The 27426-nt window shown below is 34.8% G+C and overlaps 1 protein-coding gene across 2 annotated transcripts in view; it reads left to right on the top strand.

The window, feature by feature from the left end:
* Positions 1-27426, top strand: part of SPATA17 (spermatogenesis associated 17) — a 91372-nt gene that overhangs the window by 30094 nt on the left and 33852 nt on the right. For both annotated transcript variants that reach the window (XM_017812793.1, XM_017812792.1), the window contains 2 exons: positions 7823-7946; positions 24935-25138. In XM_017812793.1, coding sequence (XP_017668282.1) covers positions 7823-7946; positions 24935-25138 — 328 coding nt within the window. The remainder of the gene's footprint in view (positions 1-7822; positions 7947-24934; positions 25139-27426) is intronic.

Raw genomic sequence — 27426 nt, 5'->3', positions numbered from 1 at the left:
CTCATCACCATCTGCCATTGTACTTGGCTACTTGGCTACTCAAGAAAGAACCTAGTACTCTGACCAGAAGATTATGTGCTTAGGTGCAGACAATAGAATATATTTGTTGGATGAACTCTTTAGGCATGAATAATTGGATGTCTAAATCTATAATTAAATGTAGTCTGTTTTATATTGTAGAACCAAAATTTTGGAGAAGAAACTATAATTCTGAATGTTATTTCTTGCATGGCATAATAAAAATGCTTGACTTTTTTTGGTGTTGATTACTCCAAAGTTTTCAAGACAGTAAGACAGAAGATTTCCTAGCACTTTTGAAAAGTGGGATCTAGTTGATACTTTTAGTTTGGCAATGAGCCACTGCTGTGAAATCACATACTTACAAGTAGCACTGCAGTATTAAAAAAGTGTCAGATCTCTCCCAAAATAATTGCATTTGCTTTATATAATAAAAAAATTATTCATTTGCAATATCTCTCATAGTATTTTATGTTTCATTAAAAATGACATCATAGATGCTCAAGTGGTAACACCGTTCCATGAATATGAAATTTGAGAAAACCACCAGGTACCGTGAAAATCAATATAAAGTTGTGATATTTGCCATTGCTGCTCTGCTATACAAAATGGGTCATTACATAAAAGCTCTCACTGCCTTGCTGTTGTAAAACCTGTTTAAAGTGGACAAAGTGTACCATTTTACTTTCAATCATATGCAGAATTTTATGACAAAGTAAGTGAAAGATGTGAGTTAGGGAGTAGACCTCAGCTGAATTGTTTCATAATACCCTGAGAAGGAAAATCAACTTAGCTGATGACCTTTAGAAGCTATAACGTCATGTTTCCTTTCTAAGTCACATAATGTTGAATATTGTAAATGTTGCCAAGTACCATATATTAAAGTAAAAGAAATACAGATATGTCTACATTGTAGTGCACTGCAGCAGAGAGATAACAGCTTAAATGAGTTCATTCTAGTACTGGGAACAGCTTAACTGTAGCAAAACATAGCAGTGTGCTTTCCTCTAGTTATTACTGTGCAGATGGTAGCATACACAGTCTTCTGGGAATTGTGGTGCCAGAAGATAACAGATACTTTCACATGACATTCACTAGAAAACTTTCAGTGGTATTTGGCTGTGGTTAGACATCCTCTTTCATATGTTGCAGGAAAAATTAAGAACGTGACTGGTCTCTTCACAGCTTAGCTCTGACACTGTGCTAAAAAGGACCACTGCTGCTAAACTGCTGTCAGAATAAATTGTGTTGGGACTTTGTTATCTGTTCTGGGCCAGGTCAGCTTTGTTACCCCCAAATACTAATTTCACTGTTTAAGCTAATCAATCAGGCTGATTTTTTCGTGAAGGGGTCAATAGTAAACAGACATAGAGTGAAAACATTTTTCCTGTTGTGGTTAGCTTTTTTAGTATAGACCAGAGTATAAATAAAGTTGAACCATACTTGGATTTGGTTCCTCTGCCAACAGAGGCTTTGGTGTTGCAGTTATTCTTATGCCACATCCATGATGGATGGGTTTTACAGGTTAATTAAAACAAAATAATTAAGCTAAAAATCATTGTTTAGATTTGACATTTACAAAAATTATTTTTAACTTCACAGTATTTTTTGCTGCCAATGAGGATGAATTTAAATTCACCTTAAGGATATATGCAAACAAGAGAAAAACATTTGGACCAATAAATTTGCACATTTCAAGAAAATTGAATAATTCTAAAAAAATATATATGACAAAAATTAGGTTTTTAATAGATGTTTGTAAAAAAAATCTGTATGAGTTTTTCTTGAAGGCTTAATTAGAAGATTCTGTATAATGGATTAGGAAAATACTCTGGTTTTAGTTGTAAGCTGCCTCTGCAATCAGTAGTTTGAAAGCTGTTGCACTCTCTTGAGTAACTGTGCAGCAGTGGAAATTGGAAGGATAAGAAGGATACATCAGTCTGTTCTTCCCTATCATCTGGTACATGCTGTGTTCCTGATCTCCTGATCTGCACAAGGTATTTATTCACTGTGTGCCCTTCACCACTATGTTCATCACATTTCCTACGTAGTATATTGATCACATTGTGGACCTTGACAATTGAACTGGTATGTCACTTAATTCCATTGGCAGGGTGCACTGTGTGATTAAGGAAAGATGGACAGAGTATGTTCTACTATGCACAAATTGTAATGGGATTCTAATGTGGTATGAATTTCTTTCTATAAAATTAAGGACAGTAGAAGATACAGGGTGCTTTTGCTTGCCTACACATTGGCTTTATTTATTTTTTTTCATCCTAAGGAGTCGTATTTCCTGTTCACTGCACTGCAATCACAGAGCAATAACATTCCTCCAGATTTCGAAGAGATTGTCATGATTAATTTGTCAAATGGATTGATGTAAACATTCACATTTAAAATTAGTGAGAATTTTGGGCATCTAATTGTGGTAGGTCTCCTAGGCAGTTAGGATACCTTGTACCACTAATAATGACTGCCTCTTTGAGCATCTGTTTCACTGCAACTTGAGATCAAATATTTTGGTCAAGGAATTCTGTCAGGATACACACAGGACTATACGTCATGGTAGAGAGCTGACCTATTTTGCTTAACAAATCTGAACAGGTTCATTAAAAAATCAGAAAAAGTTTAAGGATAATCAAGCTGTTATGCATAGCTATGGTGCATAGCTAACATAAGTATATAGTATGTGTGTTCTGTTAAAACTTTGCCTTTAAAGTACAGAGATCTCTAAACTATTTTTACATCCTACGCTAGTCTATACATATATTTCATTTTTTCCCCAAATTTAATAGATTGAGTCAAATGATGTTATCATGGCAGGTCATATGCTATCCTCACCCACACCAATATGATGTGAAATCAAGTGGCATGCAGTGATGTACCAAAATTATTGTCTCACTAATTTTATTTTGACTTCCATATTCTGTATTTGAGCAGGGAGAATGATATATAGTCAGGAAGATAAAATCAATTTAGATTATCTCCTCTTAGGCTAAGGTTGTCTACTGCCTCAGTTGCTGGCATTTTATGATTTGTGGTCTGAACTGTTTAAAATCACAATAACTTAATACTTTTTCTGGGTACTCTAGGCAACTATACTAATTATTGATTTTTATCAAATGCCCTTTAGTTAGTACTATCATTTTTAAAATATTGTTTGGCCAAAGGACCACAGACTCTCAGTGAAAATGTGAGCAGAATGCAATAGTTTGATAAACTTCAAAAAATGTAGGTCAGTGTGAATTTGTAAAATGATGCAGTTCTATGCAGAATTACTAAAATTTGTATATTACTGAAATCATCACTCAAAGACCTTTTTAAAAGTGCCAGAAACAATATTATATGTGTATTTTTAACCTTTATCCAAACAGCAGGAGCACTGTCAACCGAATTTGCATCTCATAGCAGGAACCAACACCACTGCCTACTGCATAATGAAGTATCAGAATAACAATAAGTTACCTTGTCAGATGAATTTTTTTAATTTTTGAACTACATAAAGCAAATAATTTTATTATTAATAATTCAGCCACTACTTCACAGATTTGTTACACCAGATCATTTTTAATTGTGTGTTTTGAGCACATATGTTGGTAATCTTAGCCTCTTTTCAATTACACAAAATATTCCCTATGACAAGGAACACACACTTTATGTTAGCCAGTAGATTCATGTTTTTAATAAAAGAATGCATCCTAAACTTGCACTAATAAACATTGATATTCTTCTGATTTGTTTAATAATTTTCAGATCATGATAAGACACTACATTTGTTAAAACATCCACATATTTCCTCTACAAAGGTATTCCATAAAAACCTGTGTGGGTAGAAAGTCTGATAGGACTAAGCTTATATGGGAAGCCAGGTTTGTAGGAAGATGCAGTAGATGCTGTTAATATACTGAGATAAACTTTAGGATAATGAAAAGCTTATGTGCTAAAATAATTACCTGCTTTTTCAGTTATAACAGTTTAATGAGCAGTACTATTCCAGCTATGAGCCTTGCAACAGACAGATCATTTATAAAAATAGAACAAGATTATTAATTAACCTAAAACATGTTTTGCATTTACAGAACTCTTTTTCTCCCCCAGAAATTGTTTTGAGCTTTAAAAACACAGGCCAAACAATTTGCCTGTATTCAACTATCCCACTTCACAATGAACCAGGAAAAGTTTATCCTGAAGCAAATTGATCCAGAATCCACCAAGTATCATGCATCATAGCTAATATTCATGATGTCATATAGATGATACCCATATAGCCCAAGAAAAGATTGCTCAGTGAACCCACAATACCTATGAACAAAGAGAAGGCTGTCAGCAAGTGTACAAATTTAATCCACAAATCATTTAATTTCAACCAATTTTCCATTTACTTTAATGGAATTTGGATTTATTTTCTCTGGGAAGGCATACATGTAGCAGGTCACAAGCATGAAACTTCTCAATGAGCACATTTCCATGTAAGCTATCTGGAACTCTAACTCCATTTGGAAGATTAAGTTTATGTCTTTAGCACCACTTCTGTATGGGAACAGTGAAACCCCTGCATAACATGTGTGCATAACATGTTAGAATTAATCTGCTAATATGTGAAATAGTATATTCATGTCCAACTGCTTTTAGATTCTTTTGTTGCTCCCTTTCAAATTCTTGAAAGTATGGTAAAAGAGATGAAAGCTCCAGGTTCAAATAGCTTTAAAATAAATCTATATTTATGCTAAAACATCAGTGCTTTGCCCAAGCAATGTTTGGACTGCTACATACCCCTAATTTTGTACTGTGTCTCAGGATAGAATCATCTTGGGAGCTATTGTCCCTGAGACAGAATTGTCTGCATGTTTGGTACAAATGTACAGGGCAGTATAATGCCTGATAGAGATATTTTAGCACAACTGACAAAATGTGTAGGCTGCAAAAGTATGTTGAAAATTATTTGTAAATGCTTAAAAAAAATATCAAACTTTTACATGGATTATGGTATAAATATTAGTGAGGATGTGTGATAATCAGGAATGATCATGATGATTTGGATGATAGCACTTTCTAAAGAGATCATGAATTACATTGAGCTTCTACAAGTATTTTAGACTTCATCTAATTTCATCAAGTAAAGATTATTAATCATTCAAAGCAATCTGGTAAATTCAGATTGATGACAATGGGAAACATTTTGCATCCCATTATCATTATTTCTGTAATACAAAACTATATTTTTGACATTATTTGTGGGTTTTTATCACCAGTTCTGTTCTAAATAAAAGCACTTCCATATACACTGTTGGGAAGAAGTACCTGAGTACATAAGAACATGAATAGACTGTAGTGATATGTTGATAGTCATTTCATCCATTATAGATAGATGTAGTAAAGCTGAATAGAGGGCTCTGTAATCAAGAAGAAATAGTATTAAATACATAAACCATGGATCATACATTCTGATATTGAAGGTAAAGTGGCATAAAATAAAAGAACAAAGTTGATACTATATGCATTGTCGATTTATTCATTTGTTTATGATTGATGGATATAGAACAAAGAGTTTCCAAGTAAAAATGCTTATGTACCTACATGCAGTGACTCTGAAATCTGTACCTTAAGGACAAAGAAAGGTCGCCAATCTCTCCAACTCCTAGTTCTTTGTCAAAAATGGACACAGTTAATGAGGTTTGTTTGGTACAGCACAAATTCTCAGACACAGATAGAGATCCTTTCAATGGAAACAAATTTGTTTGGCTTTACCAGGTTACTTAGCGATTAATAATAGCCTTGAGATGCAGGTCAGAAAGGTCATCGTCCCCGCTTGCCAACACAATCTAAAATGTGCAGCTAGTCCAGCTCTGCAGGCTTTGAGGCCCCGGAATGCTATGCATAAAGTAAAACAGGCTATTTTCCAACTTCTTTTTTCATATTAATAAGCAATTTTCAAGAGAAGGGTGGCAAAATGGGGGCCATGCCACTCTAAGTAATTCATTTATTTTGCAATTTAATCTTATGTTGGAAAAAAATTACACTGCTGCAAAAGCATAGCATGGTGATTTTTAAACGTCAGTGTGCTTCATAAGTAACCTTGTATGAAATATTGTATTAGCAGCCTTTAACAGTAAACTGCAACAAAAAATATTTTCAGAGATTGAAACATACCTGTACATTTTTTCCAATCTTTATTTCCTTCTCATTCTATTTTTCTTTTACAGTGGAAATAAAATGTGTTTAATTACTTAATATTTTAGTTGTTTTAATTGATAAAAACTACAAAGATAGCATGAAACAAATAAAAATTCTACACTGCAACTTGTACTTAAGAATGTGAATTCTTAGTTTTCATATTTATAAAGCAATTATTATTCTTTCATATATTTTGATGAACTAATTTAATGATAACTAAAATATCAAGAGTAAGTCGGAGCCACAATCTTAAAAACACTTTCACGAGCAGTATGGCTTTCCCATGGGATTATTCATATCAGCAAACTTATCCATGTGCATATTTTGACATGATTTGACCCATGTCCTCACAGTGTCTTATTTGGTACTCATTGAAACAACTGAGGCTATAAATGTGGACCTCTCTAAATGGTCTGTTTTGCAGGAATATTTGAATTATCTAGTTATGTGAATAATATTTTTATTTTATTTTATCATAAACACACATGCTTAAAAAAATAAAGACTAGAATTTACTCACTTAATTAACATTTAAGCAATCTAAATGCTTGACTGAATATGCTTGGTGTCTTTGGCACACAGGTTAATTTGAACTAGCCATTTTGTAATAACAAAAATAACAAATGTTAATCAAACTAACCTTTTTTAACTGGGTCAAAAAAATTCCATAAACGTGCACAATATCATGGAATTTCATTCCTTATAGAACATTAATTCACTCTACTGTTTGCATAATTTATGGCAAGCCTGGCTCTATGAAAACAAAAAAGCCTTGGAGGAGGAAAACTCTGCCCATTTTCTGTTAAAGTTTTACTCTAAATATTCAGTTAAAATCATGAGTTTTCTCCATTCTTTGAAACCTGGTATTAGGTATAGTTCCTTATTTCTTGTATGATGAAAGAATTTTCTACACAGGCAGTGGTTCATGAGGCAGTTACATTCCTGTTTCTTGTGGTGGCCTGTATGATTCCTATCAAACCAGAGCAGGAATGACCTATGCATGAAGTCTAATGCCATGGAAACTCCTCTTAAGGACAATGTATGCATAAAAGGTTTACATCCAGTTTTTCTCTATGCCTACATTCTCAACCTGACAAAAGGCTCAAGGATCTAGGATTGAATGGGATCTTTCATCCCATGTCTACTGTCCTCTCTCATTCCAAAAGATCTCCCCTTTCTGCAGATCAGGAGGGGCTGCAAGGCACTAGCTGAGACATAAGTGAACAGCTTTTATTTTAAAACCATTTTCAGGAAAATCACTACATTATAATAGCTCCTGCTTAGAGATAATAAAACTAAAATGACACTCAAAGACAAATAAAAGGACATATATGAATAGTATTTTATCAGGCTGTAAAAATACATAGGTTGACATATGCTTCAAAAGAATAAGCGATATGAACACATATACTGTTCATACTTTTGGTCACTTTAATCCTATTTCTTCATAGTTATATTTGTGTAGATCTTGCTGCTGTGGAATTGAATGAACTGTAAGTTTGCATTCCAGTGGTGTCAGTATACTGCTAATACATAATAGCTGTTTAGCTATGAAAGGGTTAAAGTAAAATAGAACATTAGCACATCTTTTATTGTTGTAATATAATAGCAGACTTATTTTGTTACAGGAGTGAACTTCAAGAGTACGTAGAAATGAAGGAAAATGAAGAGAAAATGAAAGACCTAGAAAAGAAAGAAAAGGAAAAGAAATACCAAGCCCGAAAGATGCATTACCTCCTTAGCACTGAGCAGGTTGGTATACCTGTCCCTGACAGCTCATGCAAACCACTTGGGCCCCCAGCCTGACAGAGATAAACTAGCAGGCTGAATGGGACATGACTTGTTGAAAAGATATCACAAAGACACTACTTCGAGTTCAATTTAGTGCCTTTCTATAGGCAAGAGCAGGTACCATGACTATTCCGTGACAGTAGCCTCATAGAGGCAGCATCAGCACTGCTGGCAGAAAGAGTCCAAGTCAGCAGTTTGATCTGCCACTGTGATAACACAACATGAAGGGCATAACCTCGCTTTAAAAACTCATTTTGACTGGCTTATTGTTGTGTTGTTGCACTTGTCAAGAACTAACAAGTTATTAAGCTGAGAAGGGATTTCATTTTTTTCCCCTTTTTTAATTGACTTAATGCTTGGGTTGGTGCTGTGTTCTTCTTGTTTTTAGGATAGATTGTAAATGCAGGTTTTCAGCTAAAGCTTTTCCTAGAACTGCCTGAAACAGCTTATTTAGCATGATTGTTTTCATTGAGAAATGCCTCATAAATTTTAAATATTTGCTGATTAATTCGTTTTGTATCGATAAAACTGGTATGTTTTTCTAAGCTTTTTTATGTAAGCTGCTTTACAGACAGGTGAATATGGCAGTAGATATATTATATGAAAAACTGATGTGATTGGTAAAGCTTGTGGGTTTGCCTTTTTTTTAGTCACTTTTTGTGAACTTTAAAAAAAAACCAAACCCAAAAGATTTTGTCTCCATAAATGTTTGGTGACTTGTTGTTCTTTGTATGAATATGGAATTAAAGTGAAATGTTAGTATGAACTAAATGCTTGCTTTTCATGGGTAATTATAATCTGTGTCTAAGAACTTTTAATCCTAAAAAATGCAGAAAAATGCCATGACAGCTAGTGACAAGATATTTAATCTTCCCCTCTGTTTGGGATATTTGTAATTTTATTTTGGAAAAAAAAAAGCATAGTATAGTATTAGTAAAAAATAGTATAAAATGTTTTCTGAGTGCCTTTTAGACAGAGGAGCTAGTTAATAACTGAAATTAGATCACTATAATGGATTTTTCCAGGTGTAGATCTAGGATATTAAGAATAATCTGCACAGTACTTTTATATTGGTTTAAACTGTAGAAAATCAGGACTTTTTGTTTTGAACAGAACAATTAATGTAAATAAATGCATAAACATTACTATGCTTACCTGGAGCACAAAAATTGTCAGGTTAGAGACATTGAGTGACCTGTGGTCCAAGATCTTATTAAACTTAGTTTGCCTAATATCTGATTATACTGGCTTAGCAATCTGTAACATATTTTTAAGGAAAGGCAAGTAGTGCCTTATTTCAGCCATCCACCGGAAGACTGCTGGTAGAGGGCAGCAGTAACTATTATGTTCTGATTAATTTAGATTTCTAATTTTATAGAATTATAATTTAGTTAGCAGTGTCTTGCAGAACAAAAATATGCTTGGTTTTGCTTGCTGAGATGGTTTGTTAATACTGGGACAGCCTACAGGATTTTTTCTTTATGATGGAACTGTGGTCCGAGAACCATCTTCTTTTGCAGGGAAATATTTCAAAACATAAATGAGTGTAAATCTATGCAAAACTTACAGACGACCTGAACAACAGCAAATATATTTGAAGTTAACTACTTACTGCAATCAAATCTATATTCCATACTTGCACGTAGTTGTAGAATTTAATATCTTGCAAAGATACAGGACAAATTATTTCAGTGCAGAATTTACTGGTTTGATTCTCTGTTTGACATTTTACTCTCTATATGCCTGGTCTTCTGATCTGACTACAGCTGTGTCTTGTTGTCTTCAAAGGATAGTTAATTGGATTAGGACCAATTCATATCTCAGTAGAAACAGTCAGCAAAAGTTAACACTTTTGAGTGATTAAAGTAAGTTGATAAGCTGGACGAGTCATGTATCAACTAAAGCCCAGTTAAGTTACAGAGACCTGGTAGAGCTTGCTTCTCTTCCCCTTCCTGCCATACAATGATGGAGCTGAGCCACCTTGTGCATCAAGGCTACAGATGTTCAGGCAGGTTATAGGGACAACATTGCAAAATCTGTATTTGCAATAATTGTTTCAAATATATTCTATAGTTTGGAATCTTTTTAGTTTAGTACAGGCAAAAAGGGAGAACAGGGTGTTTACGTACTGAAAGAAAATATTTAAGGAGTTGCTGCTCCTCAATTTTTGTAAAGAAAGGCATGTCAAACTTCATTCTCTACTCCCTACAAGTTGAAGCCCACAAACCCATCTCAGAAATGTTTATATATAATATATATAAATTATATACCTACATATATAGGTAGCTACATATATGTAGCACACTACAAGGTGTGCTCATTCCTAATTACTAACATTGTTTTACACTTCAAAAAGTAAAACTGAAGAATATAGTATCATGAACGTACAGGGATGTCTACTGTGTACATAATAGCATGGGCTAGGATGAAGTCAACATTTTGTCTTTTTCATGAATGAACTTGCTATTAAAGGATTTATTTCTTTCATAAACTGTTACCTCTCTAAAGAAAAGCAGAGATGAAGAAATGGATATCAAACTCTGAATTAGAATGCATTATTTGTCGTTACTGGTACCAGGTATATGTACATAGTCTTATATAGACAGCTTGCTTTGATTCCTTTCCAAGCCAATCTGGAGCTATAACATGGGGCTGAACCCAAACTAATTAGCCCTGTTGAGAGCCACAGTATATTAGCTCAAGAATTAATGCAGTTACACAGCTCCTGGTCAGCTAAAAATATGAGAAGAATAAATGTGTGTATGCTTTAAACTCAGGAACAAAGAGTTTGATCTGCATACAAAATATTATATAGACATACATACAATTAAATTGTTTTGTCTGCAGTTACACACCTTTCTGGGGGGAAGTTGTGTGTCTTGAGTACCACTGCTAGGGAACTGACATTCAAGGAAATCACTGGATGATTAAAAATATATGCTATTATACCATACTCTACAGTTTTCCTATATATTCTGGAAACAGTTGATTGAGTGTATTTTGCCATGTAAACTCACACAAATATGACTATTTCCTATTGCTGCTTGTAGAAATACATTGCATTTACACAAATATTACAGTCCACTGAAGAACTAAGCAGTTAGTTAGTACCTTAGAAGTCTAAATTCATATTAAATAATGTAATTATTGACTGTCTTTCTCTGAAAGTACAATATTATGTATCCCACCAATACCAACCAAATAATGTCTGGAGAAATAGAGCATGAGCTCTAGAACTTCAGGGTTATTAAATATTAAGCTTTTAGTCAACATGCTATATGCCAATAGTATCAATAACTAGTCAAATAGCATGAGTTTCTTGTGTTTAAAGGAAGCTTTTCCTGCATGATTCCTTTAATTTTAAAAACAAACAAACAAAAAACATTCTTACCACACGATAAATTATGTTCTCTGCTCCACTTTATGTTTGCTTACTGCAAGAGATTCCAGTGTAAAACACAGCAAGAAATAAATCTGTTGGGCTTCCAAACTAAATTCCATTTTGAAATAAGATCTCTATATTTCAGATTTTAAAATTGTTATATAATGCAATTTTTTCCTTATCTGCTTTTTACCCTAGCAGTCTGATAAATTTTGACATCATGATGAACATGATAAAAATTACAGTACATATTTAACAATTCTTTGCCTTTGTTAAGAATATTTCTTATAATTTCTTATTGATAACGCTATTTTAAGTTGTTTTTATCTGTTTTATCATGAACTGCATTGTGATTTCTTATTGAGACATGAAATTTATAATAATTAAATTTTTCTTATTAGTCCAGAATCACAGTATGCTATTTCCACTCAGTAGTAACAATCCTTTTTTTTTTCAAGAGGTAATTAGTAGGTGAACTACTTATTAAATGTGGTTTTCATTATAAACATGTTTACCTATGCAGATTATCCTTCTATGTCCCTGTAGTTCCCCTTTCTATATGAACAACATTCACTATAATTGAATAGTTTCTTACTTCTGCTCTTTGTCATATTTTCCAAGCTGACATTTGTAGTAAGGACCATCTCTGCAAAGTGCTGACAAATGACCTTTGAAGTCAACGACAGACAGAGGCTCTGAACACATTGGTGTCACTTTGTAGAAATGGGTACGAAGAGCCCACTTTTGTTGAAATATGTGGTTGCATGATTCCTGAGGTCATTGGTATTTCCAGCTTTTCAAGAACTTTTGCAGTTGCTCTTTGTCTTACAATAATGATTAGAATTAGGCATATAACAACCTAAATCCAAAGATCCAGTATCGAGCAAGAATGCAGACCTTTATTGTTTTAAGTATGTGCTGACAGAGCAAACAGCAATGCTGAGGTGATTCTGTGAGTGGGAGCGAGTGTGTCAGCTCTGCTAGACCTACTGCTGCTACCCAGGCAGAGCATCTGCAAGTCCACGGTGTGATGGGGAGCAGAAGCCAATGGTAACCAAAATAGAGAGCAGAAATGGTGGAGGGAGAAATATCGTGCATGTTTCATAAGGTACTGAGATCAGGAGAACAGTCTTATGGAAAGTCTTCAAAATGCCCCAGCTGAAAAAGCCTTTTGCTATTACAGTTTCTCCTGTCACTGAGAAAAGGATTGGAGAATCAGCAGAGGAACAGATCTTTTTCCTTTATGGTTGTTTCCTGTGTAGCAAACAGTACTGGGTGAGGTAAAAGAGAATTTTAATTCTCTTTTCTCCAATTTTCTACTGTTTATAAACAGATAAACCACAATTACCTTTTGTCAGAGAAAGTGAATGCACAGTTAGTCCAGGAAGCCAAAGTTCTTTTGATCTGCAAAAGCTTGAGAGCTTTGTCTCACAATTACAAAACATATTTTTACATTGTTGATAATGAGATGTTATACATGCATCACTTTAAGCTTATCATTGCTGAGGCTGTTGGACTGAATCATGGCCTCATTTCTAAACCTGGAACTTCTGCTCTGTGATAAATTATGCCGAGAGTAGATGAGCTAATAGTGGTCCTCTGTTTTCTGGGAGCTTCTGTTCTATCAGAATTTTTTACCTATTGAGACCTTAGAAAAATTAATCATGCCTGTTGTGTATGTATGCCTACTCTTGATTTTTGTATAGCCTCTTCTTTCTGTTGGACCCTGATTAATTAGAAGACCTGACTGAGTCAGATTTCTGACTCCCCTGACCCAGCATCCTATCTTTGACAGTGGCCAATAGCATGTGCCTAGGAATGAGGCAATGTAGTTACTGCCAAGAATATTGTCTTATTTTCCAGCAAACAGTAGTTGAAGGACTTGTAGCCCTGAATTAGGGCTTTTGAGTATAAAGGAAGCAAAAACATGTCCCACTTTTTCATCTTTTGTTTCTAAGATGAATTAATTTAATTTTGATTTTCTGTAGTTATTTTAAAACTCAAAATATCACTTGTATCAGTTGTATCTGTACTTATTTCACATTTGTTGGTGCCTAGAGTAAAATATTTTAAATTCAAATTCTATTCAATACTAAGGTATTCTTTTATTAAATTTTTCCTGTAATCAGAGGTGGCAATTCATAGACATTACACTGGTAGCCCTTGTCCCCTTTTCACATTACTGGAAATCAGGAGTTAATTCTGTTGAAGTTACTGCACTTAGATCAGGTTTAAATGTTTTAAGTGAGAAAGAAAAAAGGCCACAAAATCCGTCCTGGAGCAGGCTAATGAATATTCAGAAGACACAACTGATTAATATGCTTCTAACCTAATGTGCTGTCCTGTAAGAACTTGAAAAACAATTGGTCCAAAATGACACTGTCTGACATCCACTCTGTCTCTGGACAACTGGCAGTTTTATTCTTATAAAGGTGAGGACTCAGTGGATAAAGCCCTGGCCTTTGATCTTCAGATCCACAGTTTAAGAGACAAGGTAGCAAGTTTGGTCATTTGAGCTTAGTCCCAAGTGAACAGTCCACATCACAGAATGATTATACATAATTTGTTACTATTGGCAGAGTCTGTTCAGGAAAGGCCAAGGACTGAGCTAGCATGAAGAATGAATTAGCTCTTACCTTTTACATTTTATTTCCTCCCTCTTTACTGTTGTAATTTTATCATTCTGTCTCTAAAACATTCAAGGGATGAAATTATCATTCATTATAAGTACTAATACTTCCTGAAGATGAACTAAAATAGTTAATTTTTTTTTTATCTAGGTGCCCCAATCAATGAACAACCCCACCTCTCCATGGGTGTTTAATATCCACTCATCACTTCTCTGTCAAGAAGTCAGATGTTTCTGAGTACTTCCCAAAGCTTGTACAACAAAAAATCCCATTTAAATTAAAGAGGAGAGAGTGAGATTTCCTAGTTCTCTGGCAGGCTTGCAGTTACATTTAAATAGCATTAGTATGGGAAGCACTTCATACTGCAGTGTTCTGTTTTTATAAAATATTAATTCCAAAGTTTTTACAATTTCCCTCAGATCCTTCTTACAGTACCTGTGACAGGTATGTTTGGTCAGCAAGCTTTCTTCGTGTATTCACGTCCACATCAGAAGCCAGATGTGTCAGTCTATTCACAGGTATTCACTATAGGAAAATCATTCAAATCTTGTGCCTCATGGGGCACTATACACACAATCTCAGTTCACTTGGAAGGGATCTCAGTTCATGTTGCTTAATGTTTCTGTCAAAAAGAAGGACAAAGTAAGATAAACTTAGAAAAGAAGCCAGTAGCTGAGCTGTTTGTGATTCTGAAAGACATGGTACCTGAACAAAGAAAAATGTTTATGTCTAGAAGATTAGTTCTGCCAGGTCTAAATTCCAAAAATGACCTTTAAGTGATTTACACACACAATCAAAAATCTCTAGTTTTCTTAGAATCTGAGTCCAGCCCTTGCCCTTTGGGATTACTCATCCTGGGGACACTCAGACCTGTAATTCTGCTGCTCAACACAGTTTCATGGTGATGTAAAAAAAAAGAGGACAAGTGCTGGAAGCCAAAATATACCTCTGGAATCTATCTGGTGCACCATCTGCCAATATAATTTAGTGACAAAGTTTATAACTTCCATAGATTTCCAGTTTTGCTCATTTTCCTTTCTTTATCTCTAAGAAATGGTGGTTACCTCCCTAGAGAGGACAAATACAGTAAAACCCAAAACTAAGATGATAAGCGTGGTGATCTTCATGCCCAGAAGAAGGTTGCTGTATAGGTAAGGAAGCAATGGGAGGAGGATGGGGAAGTGCTATCTGCTGACACCATAACCTACCTCCCATGAGAAATCGATGGCTATGCAGCAATTCAGATGTATTTCTTCCCGGTGTCAGTGTACAGAACTTCCTTCCCATTCACTGTTCTCTTAAATCTCAGCATAGCACAAGTGGTAAGTGAAAGTGTTTCCAACAGAAATCAATAATTTCTCCCTTTGTCACACTTCACAGAAAACAAGATATTCACTTCCTATTTTTTAAAGATAGGGAGTGAATGAACTTTTAAGCTCTATCTGTGACGGTATTGCAAACTCTATTTTTCCTAAAAGCTGCTTGTTATAGAAGCATTTCAGTTTGTTTGATAACTGGTTAACTGTGCAAAGAAATGAGAGTTTACACTGAAAATTCATCTGTCATTAGAAAGAGCTTAACACACAATAGAACATAAAGTTTGAGTGCTGTTTTTTGATTGATCCTTTGCAAGCTCAGTTTTAAAGGCATATTCATGTGGACATGGCAATATTTCTCAGAGCTTCTTCTAAATAGCTTGTTACTAGCCATGTCACTCACACTAAGCATGTTATTATAGCATAGTGGCATCTCTGTATCTACCATGTATTATAACATTGAGCATCTCTGCATCTAGCATTAGTAATTTAAAATCCACTAGGTAGGAGATCCCTGCACTTAAACTGTCTTTTTCAGCATCTGAATTGCATAATCCCTATTTGTGTGGATTTTTTCTAGGCAACAAACTTCTTGCTCAATTCCTGTGGGTAGGATTAATGGCAGAGTTTAAAGGACAAGCTGTGTGATCTATCAAAAAGTGTACATGCTGAGATCTTAGGAAAACATGACCACATTTTGTGTATCACTGTCAATTGGGGTGGCGAAAGGGTTAGATTGCTGCAGGGTCAGAAAGCTGGTAAAAGTGAGTTGTATATTGAATGCTGGCTTTGTGTGTGATATGATAAAAATATTTAAGAAAGAATCTGTATCGCAAGGAAATGACAATGCGGTACAATAGCAGCTAAATAGTTCACAGAGCCGCATTCACAGACAGTGGAACTCCACTGACATTCTTGAAATTGTTACTGGTATAAATTTGATTGATGCATAGTAGTCCACCTGGTATTTATACAAGTTTGATGTGAGGCATGGTTGGTCCTGCTCAGGTAATTTTTGAAACTATTGTATCAGGAGAAATGCATGCTAAGTAAGAGATAAGTGCATAAGAAGAGGGAGGTTAGGAATGGCATGGGCGAAGTCATGAAGATAAAATACCATACATGTCTCAACAGCAAACCTTCCTGTTGATTAAGAAGTGGCACTGATGGTATCCTAGCTTTAATGAGACTTCAAGATGAGTGATGTACACACCAATTCTTTTGTTTTTCAGCTCTTAGGCTGCTGAACAGTATAATGGTAAAGTTCTTTCATTAACTTGCACAGTTTATTCAATATTCAGTGCTTTTGTTTAGTATATAATATATACCGTTAATTTGGGAGTTGTGTCTGTCCTGCAAGGGACATGATGAACACTATATCTCCCTCTATCCATTGTTTGCTTTGCTTTCAGTTTTTCTATTTCAACAATCTTTTAGTAAAATCTTCATCTCTGTGGGTTTTTTTTCTTTTTTATGTCACTCTTTTCTACTAATTTCTGACTACCTTTACTAATTTAACACGGTTCTGTTCTCTCATTATTCTTTCCCATAATACAGTATGATGACCATTCATTAAACCTTCACCTCATAGTTTATTGGTCTCATTGCAGGCTGTTTTGTTAAACATACTGCCTCATGTTGAGTTTTTAGTCATTGCCTAATCCTATAGGTTTACTAGAACAAGTTGTTTAATAAATGTCAGAATATATGTCTGTGAGTGAATATTCACATGTAAGCACAATGAAACAGACATAAAGCATAATGAAATGTTGTGTTGTTTAGTTGCACATATGTATTTTTGAGGAGTGAATGAATTCTCTATTTAGCAGTTATTTTGTTGACAAAGGAAATTTCCATATGATTTCCATCTCTGTTATGAAGAGCTTCTCCTGTCTTCTGATATATTGTTGCAGGTAACTTCTGTTGTTACAAGTTCAAAGATATTAAATGGAATAATTATAAAGATTTTTCTCAATTCAGTGAGAAAAGGAGTGCATCTCAAGTAGATTTTTTTTTTTGTACAAGGCTAATCTTTTCCATTATGACAATGGCAGTGAATGGAATTTTAAATATATAAATAATATCACATATTTAAGTGTTTTAAGGCTCTGAAAACTTCTCAAATAAATAATTTTAGCCTCAAAATAGTCCTATGAAGGAAGGAAATACTTTGTGTTTTCATATGCAGTTATTGACATGCGGAAGAGTAAAATTACCTTCAAAGATTATTCTTTAGGTTAAGCTCTTTAATTCCCATTTATACCAGGTGGTTATAGAAACAGGTTGGTTTTTCAGAGATTCCTATAATTTATATATTATCCCATACTCACCCCAGCACTTCTTAAAGAAAAAATTATAGCGGTAATGGAATTTCCCATTCCTATTTTTAAAATAAAGCCATTAAGCAAGTTAAATTTTATTTTTCTAGTTTTTTTGAAATCAGAAGTCAAATGAGGAGACAGTAAGAGAACCTTGAATGCACTGTTTCTTTTTTTGTCTTCATCATAAGAGTATTGTTTCCCATGCCTTCACTCACTCATTCAAGTTATTATCCCTGATCTAGTCAAGTCATCAAAAGCCTGCATAAGAATTAGATTTGACAGAGTAAGCCTCTGTCAGAGAGAGAATCAATGCAAGGTGGACACAATTTTGGGATGCCTCTGCATTTGCTGGGCTGATGTGTTTTGGATATTGTGCCACAATGATTCATGCATTAAACTATGATTATGTTTCTCTTTTGTCTTGTTGCCTAAATACCCAAGCAATTGGTACCTATTCAGAGACTCAATTACGGTTCTGTTTCCTGCAATTGAACTTAGTGCCTGTGCAGGTTTAGAGGTTGGTTTTATGGTCTGTGGCCAGGATACTGGACTGGAATGTTTTCCTAACACCTCATTGTATAGGCCATAAAGTTGCAGCCTGGTTTACTTATAAAAGTGCATTTAAAATGTGATTGCACTATTATTTTGATATCAAGCAAACATTTCACAGATGAAAAGGACTGAACCAAGCTTTACAGTCTGAAGGCAGAATAACAATAATTAATGCTTCTATTACTCTGTTTAAACAGAATATATATTAAGCAGAAGACAGGTAATTAATCCCACTTGAAAGAATATACGCTACTCATCACTCATTTATAAATTCTTCAGTCCCTCCATTAAAGCAGTGTCTCAAAGAAAGGTAAAATACTTTAGGTGCAATAGCAGGCTAGCTCCTCTAGTTCTTATTTAGATGAAATTCCAGAGAATATATTTTTTTAAGGATTACAGGATCAGGCCAAAGGAGTAGCATTAGCTCAGTGAGAATTGAACCTACATTTTTGAAGCTGGGTGACATTTTTCCTATTGTCAGGTAAGGAAGTTTTATCTCAAATTGGGATGTCAAATATCACTATGGTATTTTTCCAATGTCTAAATAAACTTTACAAAGTATTTCTTCATTGGTAATAAAGAAATGTGTTCACATTAGCTAAAATATTGTGGATTGTTCCTAGTAGAATACATTCTAATGTGGCTTAAATATTTTGATGTTTCAAAATTCAGTTCAAGGACATAGTTTTATTTTACTTGTTGCTATAACAGTATTTACAGATTTTTTTATAGATGCTCTTTTCCCAGTAAATCTCATATTAAATATTACCCTTTTATTTTCACTAAATTTGGGATATTCTGACAACCCGTAAAAACCAAGCTATTTAGAAGTTTAAAATTCCTTTTCTTTTATAGATGTGATTGCAGCATTATATAAACACTTATTTCCTTGTGAATCATTAATGTTTTAAGGTATTTCTTTTACCTCCTAGAGAAACTATATCTGGGGATTAACAAGATTGTTCACTGGAATTCATGTGGAAGCATAACTGCAGTAGCTGAGAAATGATCATGTTTCCTTTTAGTTCTCAGCAAGAGTAATTGAATGTTGAATATCTTACTAAACGCTGGACTGTGACAGTGTGTTAACACTCCGACTATCTCCTAACAGCAGGGCAATTATTTGCTGAGTGGGATTTTTATAAATCCCCTGGCAGTAGTATGTCCTGATAATTATGATGAAGTGCACTGGTCAGTGTTGATTCAGCAATCCCATCTCTAGCAAATATTTCATTCACAGCTCTCCTTCATGCTTTTACTTTTATGGCTTTTAAAGATCTCTTACCTCTCCTCTCGGCTTGCTTAGGTATTCTTTTTTTACAAATTACAATGGAGCAAAAAAGAATTTTCAAGTCTAGTCCCTACTTTGTTGAAGTCTTTTCCTTCTCATTTAACTCCTCATTAAAAGACCAGAGTGAGAAACTGGGACTTTATTTAGGTTCTTACTGTGACAATCACTTTCAAAGGCTTCCTACCTCAAAGCTGGTTTTTTTCGAGAGTAAATGACTGTTACATGAGACATTTGTACTCGTGATATATTTTGGTTATTTCCTTCTTTCAGAGTTGATATGAAAAAGTAATTAAAATAGAGCATATCTTTATTATTGTTTAGTTAAATTACAGTAAAATATTTAAACGTATGAGAATACACTTTCTATTGACTTAATGCTTACAATTTATCTTCAGCTCAACTTCATCAATTTTTAATTTTACATGTGTGTAATTATTTGCAGCATAGTACCTATGCTGTATCTTAGAACATATTTTGTTTGTGATTTTTTATGTAGACTTTGAAAGCTCAGTCCAGGTGTAAGAAAGAAGAATAAGAAATAACTAAGTCAGAAATAAAATTGCAGAATCTAAACTGTTCACGTTTTATCATACCATTTGGGGTCACCTATCTTTTCTGAGGAACTGTCCGGAGTAAACAACACATCCTTGTCTTTCCCTTTCTACCTGCACCTTTTTTCCTTTCTTCCTTCCTTCTTTCTATTTCTTTTGCTGCTGCCTAACTTTATAGTTTAGCTTTCAAGGCAACTCCATAATAATTTCTTTCTTGTATTCTGGAAAATAAAATTAATTTAGACAGAAAGACATATAAGTCTTTCTCTCTGTATTGAAATGATAAACATGAAAAGACAAAAGTGAATATTCTGTAGCATGGAGTAAATACAGAATTAGAGGCGGAAGCAATACAGACTATAAAAAAACCTCAAATATTTTCTTTGCTAATGTTCATTAAAATAATATTTGTTTTCTTATGATTTTTTTCTTTCTTTATGTGTGACCATTGATTATAAAGATAAGAAAATGTTTGGGAGGAAACTAAATGATAGAGTGTTAGAAATGCAAAATGATTCAAAATATTAATGTAATGCTAAGGATGACTGGGTAACAAATGGTACATTTGCCAGTATGCTTGACCTGACACAATTAATATTCCAGGTCATGCTTGGGTTTCCATGATGGAAGGTCTGAGGCAGAGAATTCTAGGGGAAAATATATCTATTGTATAACTCATTTCTCTCTCTTTTTTTTTTTATTTTTTTTTTTTTATTTTCCCTGACGAGTCAGAAGCATAGTCTTAAAAAAAAAATATATCTGTGCTTTCACACCTCATTTGCCATATTCACCACTGGGCCACCATTCACCAGAAGGGCCTGATGCAAGGAGGTCAGTAAGAAGCTATTAGCAGAGTCCCCTCCTGAGATTTCTTTGGTCTTATTGAGGTGGAAGTTAGCATGACAGTATTGCAAATAACTCACTTGTAAGTTTTTTAACAGTTAGCACAGATTTCCCCATAGTGTTTGTCACTTTAGAAAATGATTCCTGGAAATGAAATCCCAAAAGCTGGCTTTGACAGAGTCCTGAGTGTTGAAGAGCATGGTACAGAAAAATGTCATTCTCCCTGAGACAAGAGGTACTTTTTGTAATCTATGATAATATTTTGAAAGGTTACATATTTTCTTATGAACTAAAGGTGGGAAAAATATTGAAATCATAGTTGGAGATAATATCTCAAGACAGATACTTTTCTACCATTGAAAAAGCAGTATTAAGTGCAATGGTTTTGTAGTTGAGAGAATATTGTATTAAAGTAGGGAAAAAATTAAGTAATGCTTTTCATACATTGCACTTGTCTCAAGAAGATATGCAAATGTATTAAGTACCAAAGGCTTTGATCCTCCAGATTCTTAGATTTCTGCAGACTGCCAGCTCCCTGCAGAGGATGGAGTGAATAGGACATTCATCACCACATTGCACATGTGCAAGAAATTCCAAAATTAAGATTAAGATTTGCAGAGATATTTTAGTGGAAGCAATTTTTCCAGAGGTTAACATGAACTGGAAAGTAGAATCCAACTCCTCCTCTTGTCTCTCCTACCAAACTTTGCGAATTTTATATTTAGGCCTACCCTTACCACAAACCTTGGGGAATTTAGAGTAAATTAGTATTAATTTTATCTGCCTAGATACTAATGCTACTGATTACTCTGCTGTCTTGTTGAATACTTAAACATATAAAATTGAAATGTAAAATAATTAACAACGATTGCCTGAAAAATTATTGTTTAAAGATGTGCTTCATAATCAATTTTGACCCATATCTTACAGTTGCAATTGTAGAAGAAGCAAGAAAGTTTCCAGCTGACCTCTCGAAACTCCAAATTCATTTTCATAGTTGATATACTATCTGTATGTATTTAATCTGAGAGTAGGTAAAAAAAGAGCAACAAAAGATGACTCTTTGTTAAGACACCTTTTCAGCAATAAGTCAAAAGACACTGAATCAATGGATTTCGACATCTATTATAGCTAATTTTGGTTTCATTAAAAGTGCTAAAAGCCAATCCTATTAGTGCATCTTGAGATATTCAGTAGCATTTCACAGTGTTTGAACCTTTTATGAACTATAACTTTTTATTACTGCCAAACATTTAATCAGAGGAACACAAAGTAGAATATACACAGTACCTCAATATAGATTCCAAAATGCAGTTTCAGAAAGCCACTATACTCATGAAGACATACTAGCTCTCAATGTGACTAAAAGAAGCAACACCATTTACTGGGGCCCAGACAGTGCATCAATTTAAAGTTATTGCATGTAATTCTTCAGAGGAAAAACATTTAAATTATTTAAGATGTTGTATTTTTCCACTTTGGAGAAACAAAACCAAAAATTAAACCTGAGCTATGTAGATTGAAATAATCTAGTATTTTTTTGGTTAAAAAAAATGAAAAGATTTCCTCCCCAATTTGCTCATCAGCTTAAAAGGCCTGTAAATTTTGGACAGAGTCAACCCTGGTCAGGATTTGCTACTGATCAACAAATCCACTCCTGCCAACTCCAGAGAGTCGTTACCATGCCATAGTGGTTTGTTACGGATCACTCTGATTCTCAGTTATGCACGAGATGTTTTTCTTCTGGATAACGTTTACATTTTCAGTGACATTATCAGAATGTAGGCAGATCCAATGGCCATAGTGGGACTAATGAGTGAAGGGATATAATGACCATGGCTAAAGATGGTTTGTGTAACTTCAGCATGGAATCTAGTTTGTATGAATCTAATACATACTCTATTTGTATGGAGCCTGCGCAAGGATGACACACAAATTCGTGAAGCGTTCCATATTTTTTTGGGGGGCCCCTGGTGGTCTAGTGGTTAGGGTGCAGCACTTTCACCGCTGCAACCCGGGTTCGATTCCCAGCCCCCCGGGCAGATGGAGCTCATCAGCCCTGTGAGGCAATCCATCTAAGAGAAGGTCACTCTAAACAAACCTACGTCCTGAGACCCTCACTGCCACTGTCCAAGCGTGCTTGGCCCCGGCAGATGAACCTCAGGATTAAAGGGTGGGCTCAGTTCAGCGCACGCTGTGTCTCACCTAAAAAATCCACTGCGCAGGCTCGAAGGGTTAATGACCTTTCCCAAATCTTCGCTCGCGAAGACTGGCCATACTGTATGGAGCTTGCATTGACTGTGGCATTTTATATTTGAGAGAACTTGTGTAACACGTATATAGTGTAAATGCATTCAATAATTGTAGGACAGTGCAATAAAGTCAAGACAACATATGGAACTTGTATTTATGTCGCACTTACAGATCACTAAATATTCACAAGCAAAACCCAGTACTGGGGTGATAAGAAAATTGCAATTTGATTGTGTCTGGAACACTGAAAAAATACTAACAGCATTAGGACAATCTGTAACTTTATGGGATGTTTATGTGAGTAAGAGCCAGACTTGCAGAACCAAAGATTAAGATGCAGCTGGACCTTACAGATCACACAGATGGACCTGCGATTTCACATTCACTCCAGTGATTCTGCTTGCCTGCTGTTTGAAGCATGGATCCCTGCCATTTTCATCTGGCATCCCGAAGAGCTGAATGAACAACCAGTGGTTGCTTGGCATACATACATCTATGTTTCTACCACTTATCTCTGTTCATGTCCTCTTTCCCATTATACATTTAGACCATTAGTATAATAGTTTATAGGGTTTGCACTAAGAGGGGAACATACAACAGAGGACCAAAATAAATCGTCATTAGAGCCAGATCACTCACAGAGTTGAAGAATATAGCCCATAAAACTTTGAATAGCCCAACAGTATTTTGGATAAGCTACCATCTCTGAATATTCTAGTGCATTAAACACTGTGTTTTATATATGCCGTATTTAACTGTTTTGACACAAGAAACTGGAACTTCCCAGTAGGATATATTAATGAAAAATGCATTAGAGCTAATTGGGAAGTGTTCAATCCTCTCAACCTCAAGAGATTAATACTTTATGAGGAGGCTAACGCCCTACATAGTTTTCTCATGGGTCCTCTGTAGCATTCCAAAGGAGCAATACAAGATTTTAAACATTTACTCTTTTCCTTAACTTTTCCTGCATCATGAAACTGATTTCCCTATTTTTATTCAATATTTCTTAGCAATTAGAAATAGGATAAAAGCAAAGGATAATATATTTTAACTGAGAAAATCTACTTTAAAAGTCTTAAGAATACTCTGAGTATACTGTTGTAGAAAATATAATTATCCTTAAAGCAACTCGTATCTTTAAATTAATTTTTTCCAGGTGTATTTTAAGCATATGTTATCTCTTTTATAGAAGATTTAGTGGCTTTGTGCAACATGGAATAGGAATTCTCATGTTTAACAGTTCATAATTAATTCAGTAAACTCACATATGTCTGTTTGGGAATTGTTTATATACAACTGATAAAATGCCTACATTTATAGGAATGATTTGGGAACAGTCTGTCACATAATTTTGACTTGCCAGATATTCACAGATTGTTAATTATGTATATTACTAGATCAGAATTTGAAATGTGTGCTTTGTATTAGTCATTGTTATATTAGATCACAGTAGTGATTCAATTAATGATGTATCCTGAAAAAAATGAAATATCAAATTCAATGAAGAATGAATCTTTCAATTTAATTCACAATTCAGAAATTCTTGTGCTAAATTTTGGGGGTTTACAAGTTTTATGCTATTAAAACTAAACACATTTGAATAGTTATAGGAATTTATTGTGGACATTTTGTTGGAGAAAAAAGTGAATATTGAGTTTTGGTATTCCATAAATTTTCTTCTATTTCTCCTTAACTAATGACTGTTTTGCTTTTAAAAACACTGCAGGTGCCACTGTGTGTTTTTGTTCCTATTGTGTATTAGAATCTAAATAAGTTGAAGTCAAAGGTAACCCCATCTTCTGCTCAGATTGCAGGCATCTACAATTCGCCATTCAGAAAATCCCCAGACCCAATGGAACTGCTGCTACGGAATTCAAAGCCACTGAGCCACAGAAGGAAGCAAGTGAAGAGTCCCTTTGCCTATGAGCTCTATGACTGGCCAACTTGTAAGAAGCCCCCAGCTTTCGTCACAGCACTGCCTCTGCCACCTATTGGCAGACAGAAACCTCAGGTAACATTTTTCAGTGTCTCTGAGGCAGCTTTTGTTCATATCTTTTATCATAGATTATCTCAAGTTAAATCGTCAGGTCCAAAAATCCCTTTTGTGGATTTGTTGTTTTTTGGGATGTTTTTTGTTATATATATATAGTGCTTCCATTTAGGATAAAAAGTCTTTGAACAGAGATTTGACTTAAAGAAATCTAGGTGATATTTAAAAACAGGAAAATGTGATTCCTTAGGTTTTGCTTTTGTCCTTTGGGGAAAAAAGTGTAATTTCTGATATTTCAAAGGTACAACATCATATAATTGAGTATCAATTTTATGATTCATTAGAGTTAGAAATCATAATTTCCAATTTTAAATCATTAAAAAATAGGAGAAATAAAAGATAATAGGACAAATTAACCAGTTGTAATAAATTTTTCCTCAGTTTGCAGTTGTTTCTCATAAGAAGACTAAAAGAGGTGCTCTCAGTTCAAAATAGTTCCTGCTCTTTTTGTCCACTGTGTGTGTCAGCTTTAATTACAAAAATTTCTACATTTTGTTCTCCATCACAGCCAAGTTGCCCAGCTTGCATTCTTAACTGTCATGGTCTCAATTTTAATTTCTGTTGATGTCAGCATGTGTTGCAGATAGCTTTTTTTCCCTGTTCTATAAAGTAATGGACATCTCTGAGATAATGCATCAAAGTGAACGTCTCACAAGTTGGCAAAACAGCTTTTGTCACCTTATAATCAAAACCTGCTGGGAATGTGCCCAATATACACAACAGAAAAACTTTTGAAACCTTTATGCTCCTCAGGCAAGTAGCAACAAGACAAGAGGACATAGCCTCAAACAGCACCAGGGGAGATTCAGGTGGGACATCAGGAAGAATTTTTTCACTGAACGGGTGGTCAGGCATTGGAGTGGGCTGCCCAAGGAGGTGATGGAGTCACCATCCCTGGAAGTGCTCAAGAAATGAGTGGATGTGGCACTTAGTGTTATGGTTAAGTTGCTAAGGTGGTGTTCAGTCAAAGGTTGGACTCAATGATCTTGGAGGTCTTTTCCAACTTTTATGACTCTGTGATTCTAAGAAGTTGCAGGCCTGTGAGAATACCTCTGGAGAAGTAGAGGTGAGCTGCACAGAGATCCACACTGCTTATAACAGTAAGAAGCAACTTCAGAGCAGTTCTCCACCTTTGTCCTTCACTCCTTATGTTCTCCCTACCTTGAGTGCTTGAGCTTCTTCATAGAATGAACTTGTTGACTCATTTCAGAATCGAGACAAAGTGTGAGCCACTAAGCAGTTCGGGTGATCAGGGAGTTTGGAGCTGAGATAAATATGACATTATAGCTTTACCTTCTGGGACCAAAGGGGCTGTGACAGTCCTTGAGCATTGTCTCTCAGGACAGAGGGAAAGATTTTGCTTAGTGGGCATGGTACAGGAATCGTGCTTTTAGATAATTAAGTAACTCAAGAGTTTTCCATTGTTAAGGTGCTCTTGCAAAACAGCTTTACTGTGTACAAAGTATCTTACAAGCTTCTGTTCGGATTTGGAATATTTTACAGACCTTTCTAAGTTCAGACACACGCACAGCAGTCTTGCACAGATAGCCTTTTAGAACAAACCAGAAGAGTTCTGTTTATTTTCTGCACCTCAAAGAGGGAATTTACTATATAATACTTTAATCCTTTCAGCACCCTGGGATGTACACTGTGGGGTAAATTTTCAAAGCACAGCGCGTGGATTTAGCTGCGCGACTCTTATTGATGTTAATGGGAGTCACACGGCTAAATCCCTGCACAACACTTTGACAATTTAGGGTTGTATGTCTAAGAAAAGGACACTGGTTTGAGCTGATGAAACAGCTGGAAACGAAAACCCATCAGAACACACCATCCTGAAAGTTGTCTGGTGTGACAATAAGAAATTTAATTACTAGATATACTTGTGTCCTAGTTCTCTGTGGTAACACTTTCTGGCACCAAGCTTCTTTTTCTAATATCGATCTGGCTCACTCTGAGTCACTAGTTACTTTCTTTGAGGTATCTAAAATTTTTATTGCTTGTATGTTTGGATATTTTTTTATGAGGATGTCAATTGTATATGTTTAAAAGAAAAAAAAACAAGCTATCTTCCAGTTTTCTCTTAGGGAAATGGATATGTAGCATTTTATAGGTAAGCTCTGTGTGTATAAGATAGTGCATTTAAAAGAAAAGTTTTAATGATGCTTATACATTGGTTAGATCTATCATTTTTATTACTGAGTTCACTAGAATTACAGTTTCATGGAAACACTGATAATGCTAAAATT

This window comes from Lepidothrix coronata, unplaced genomic scaffold (assembly GCF_001604755.1).
Source record: "Lepidothrix coronata isolate B3197 unplaced genomic scaffold, Lepidothrix_coronata-1.0 Scaffold38, whole genome shotgun sequence".
In the NCBI taxonomy this organism is placed as follows: Eukaryota; Metazoa; Chordata; class Aves; order Passeriformes; family Pipridae; genus Lepidothrix; species Lepidothrix coronata.
Note: the sequence above shows the minus strand (reverse complement) of the source record. Positions and strands in the feature narration are given on the sequence as shown.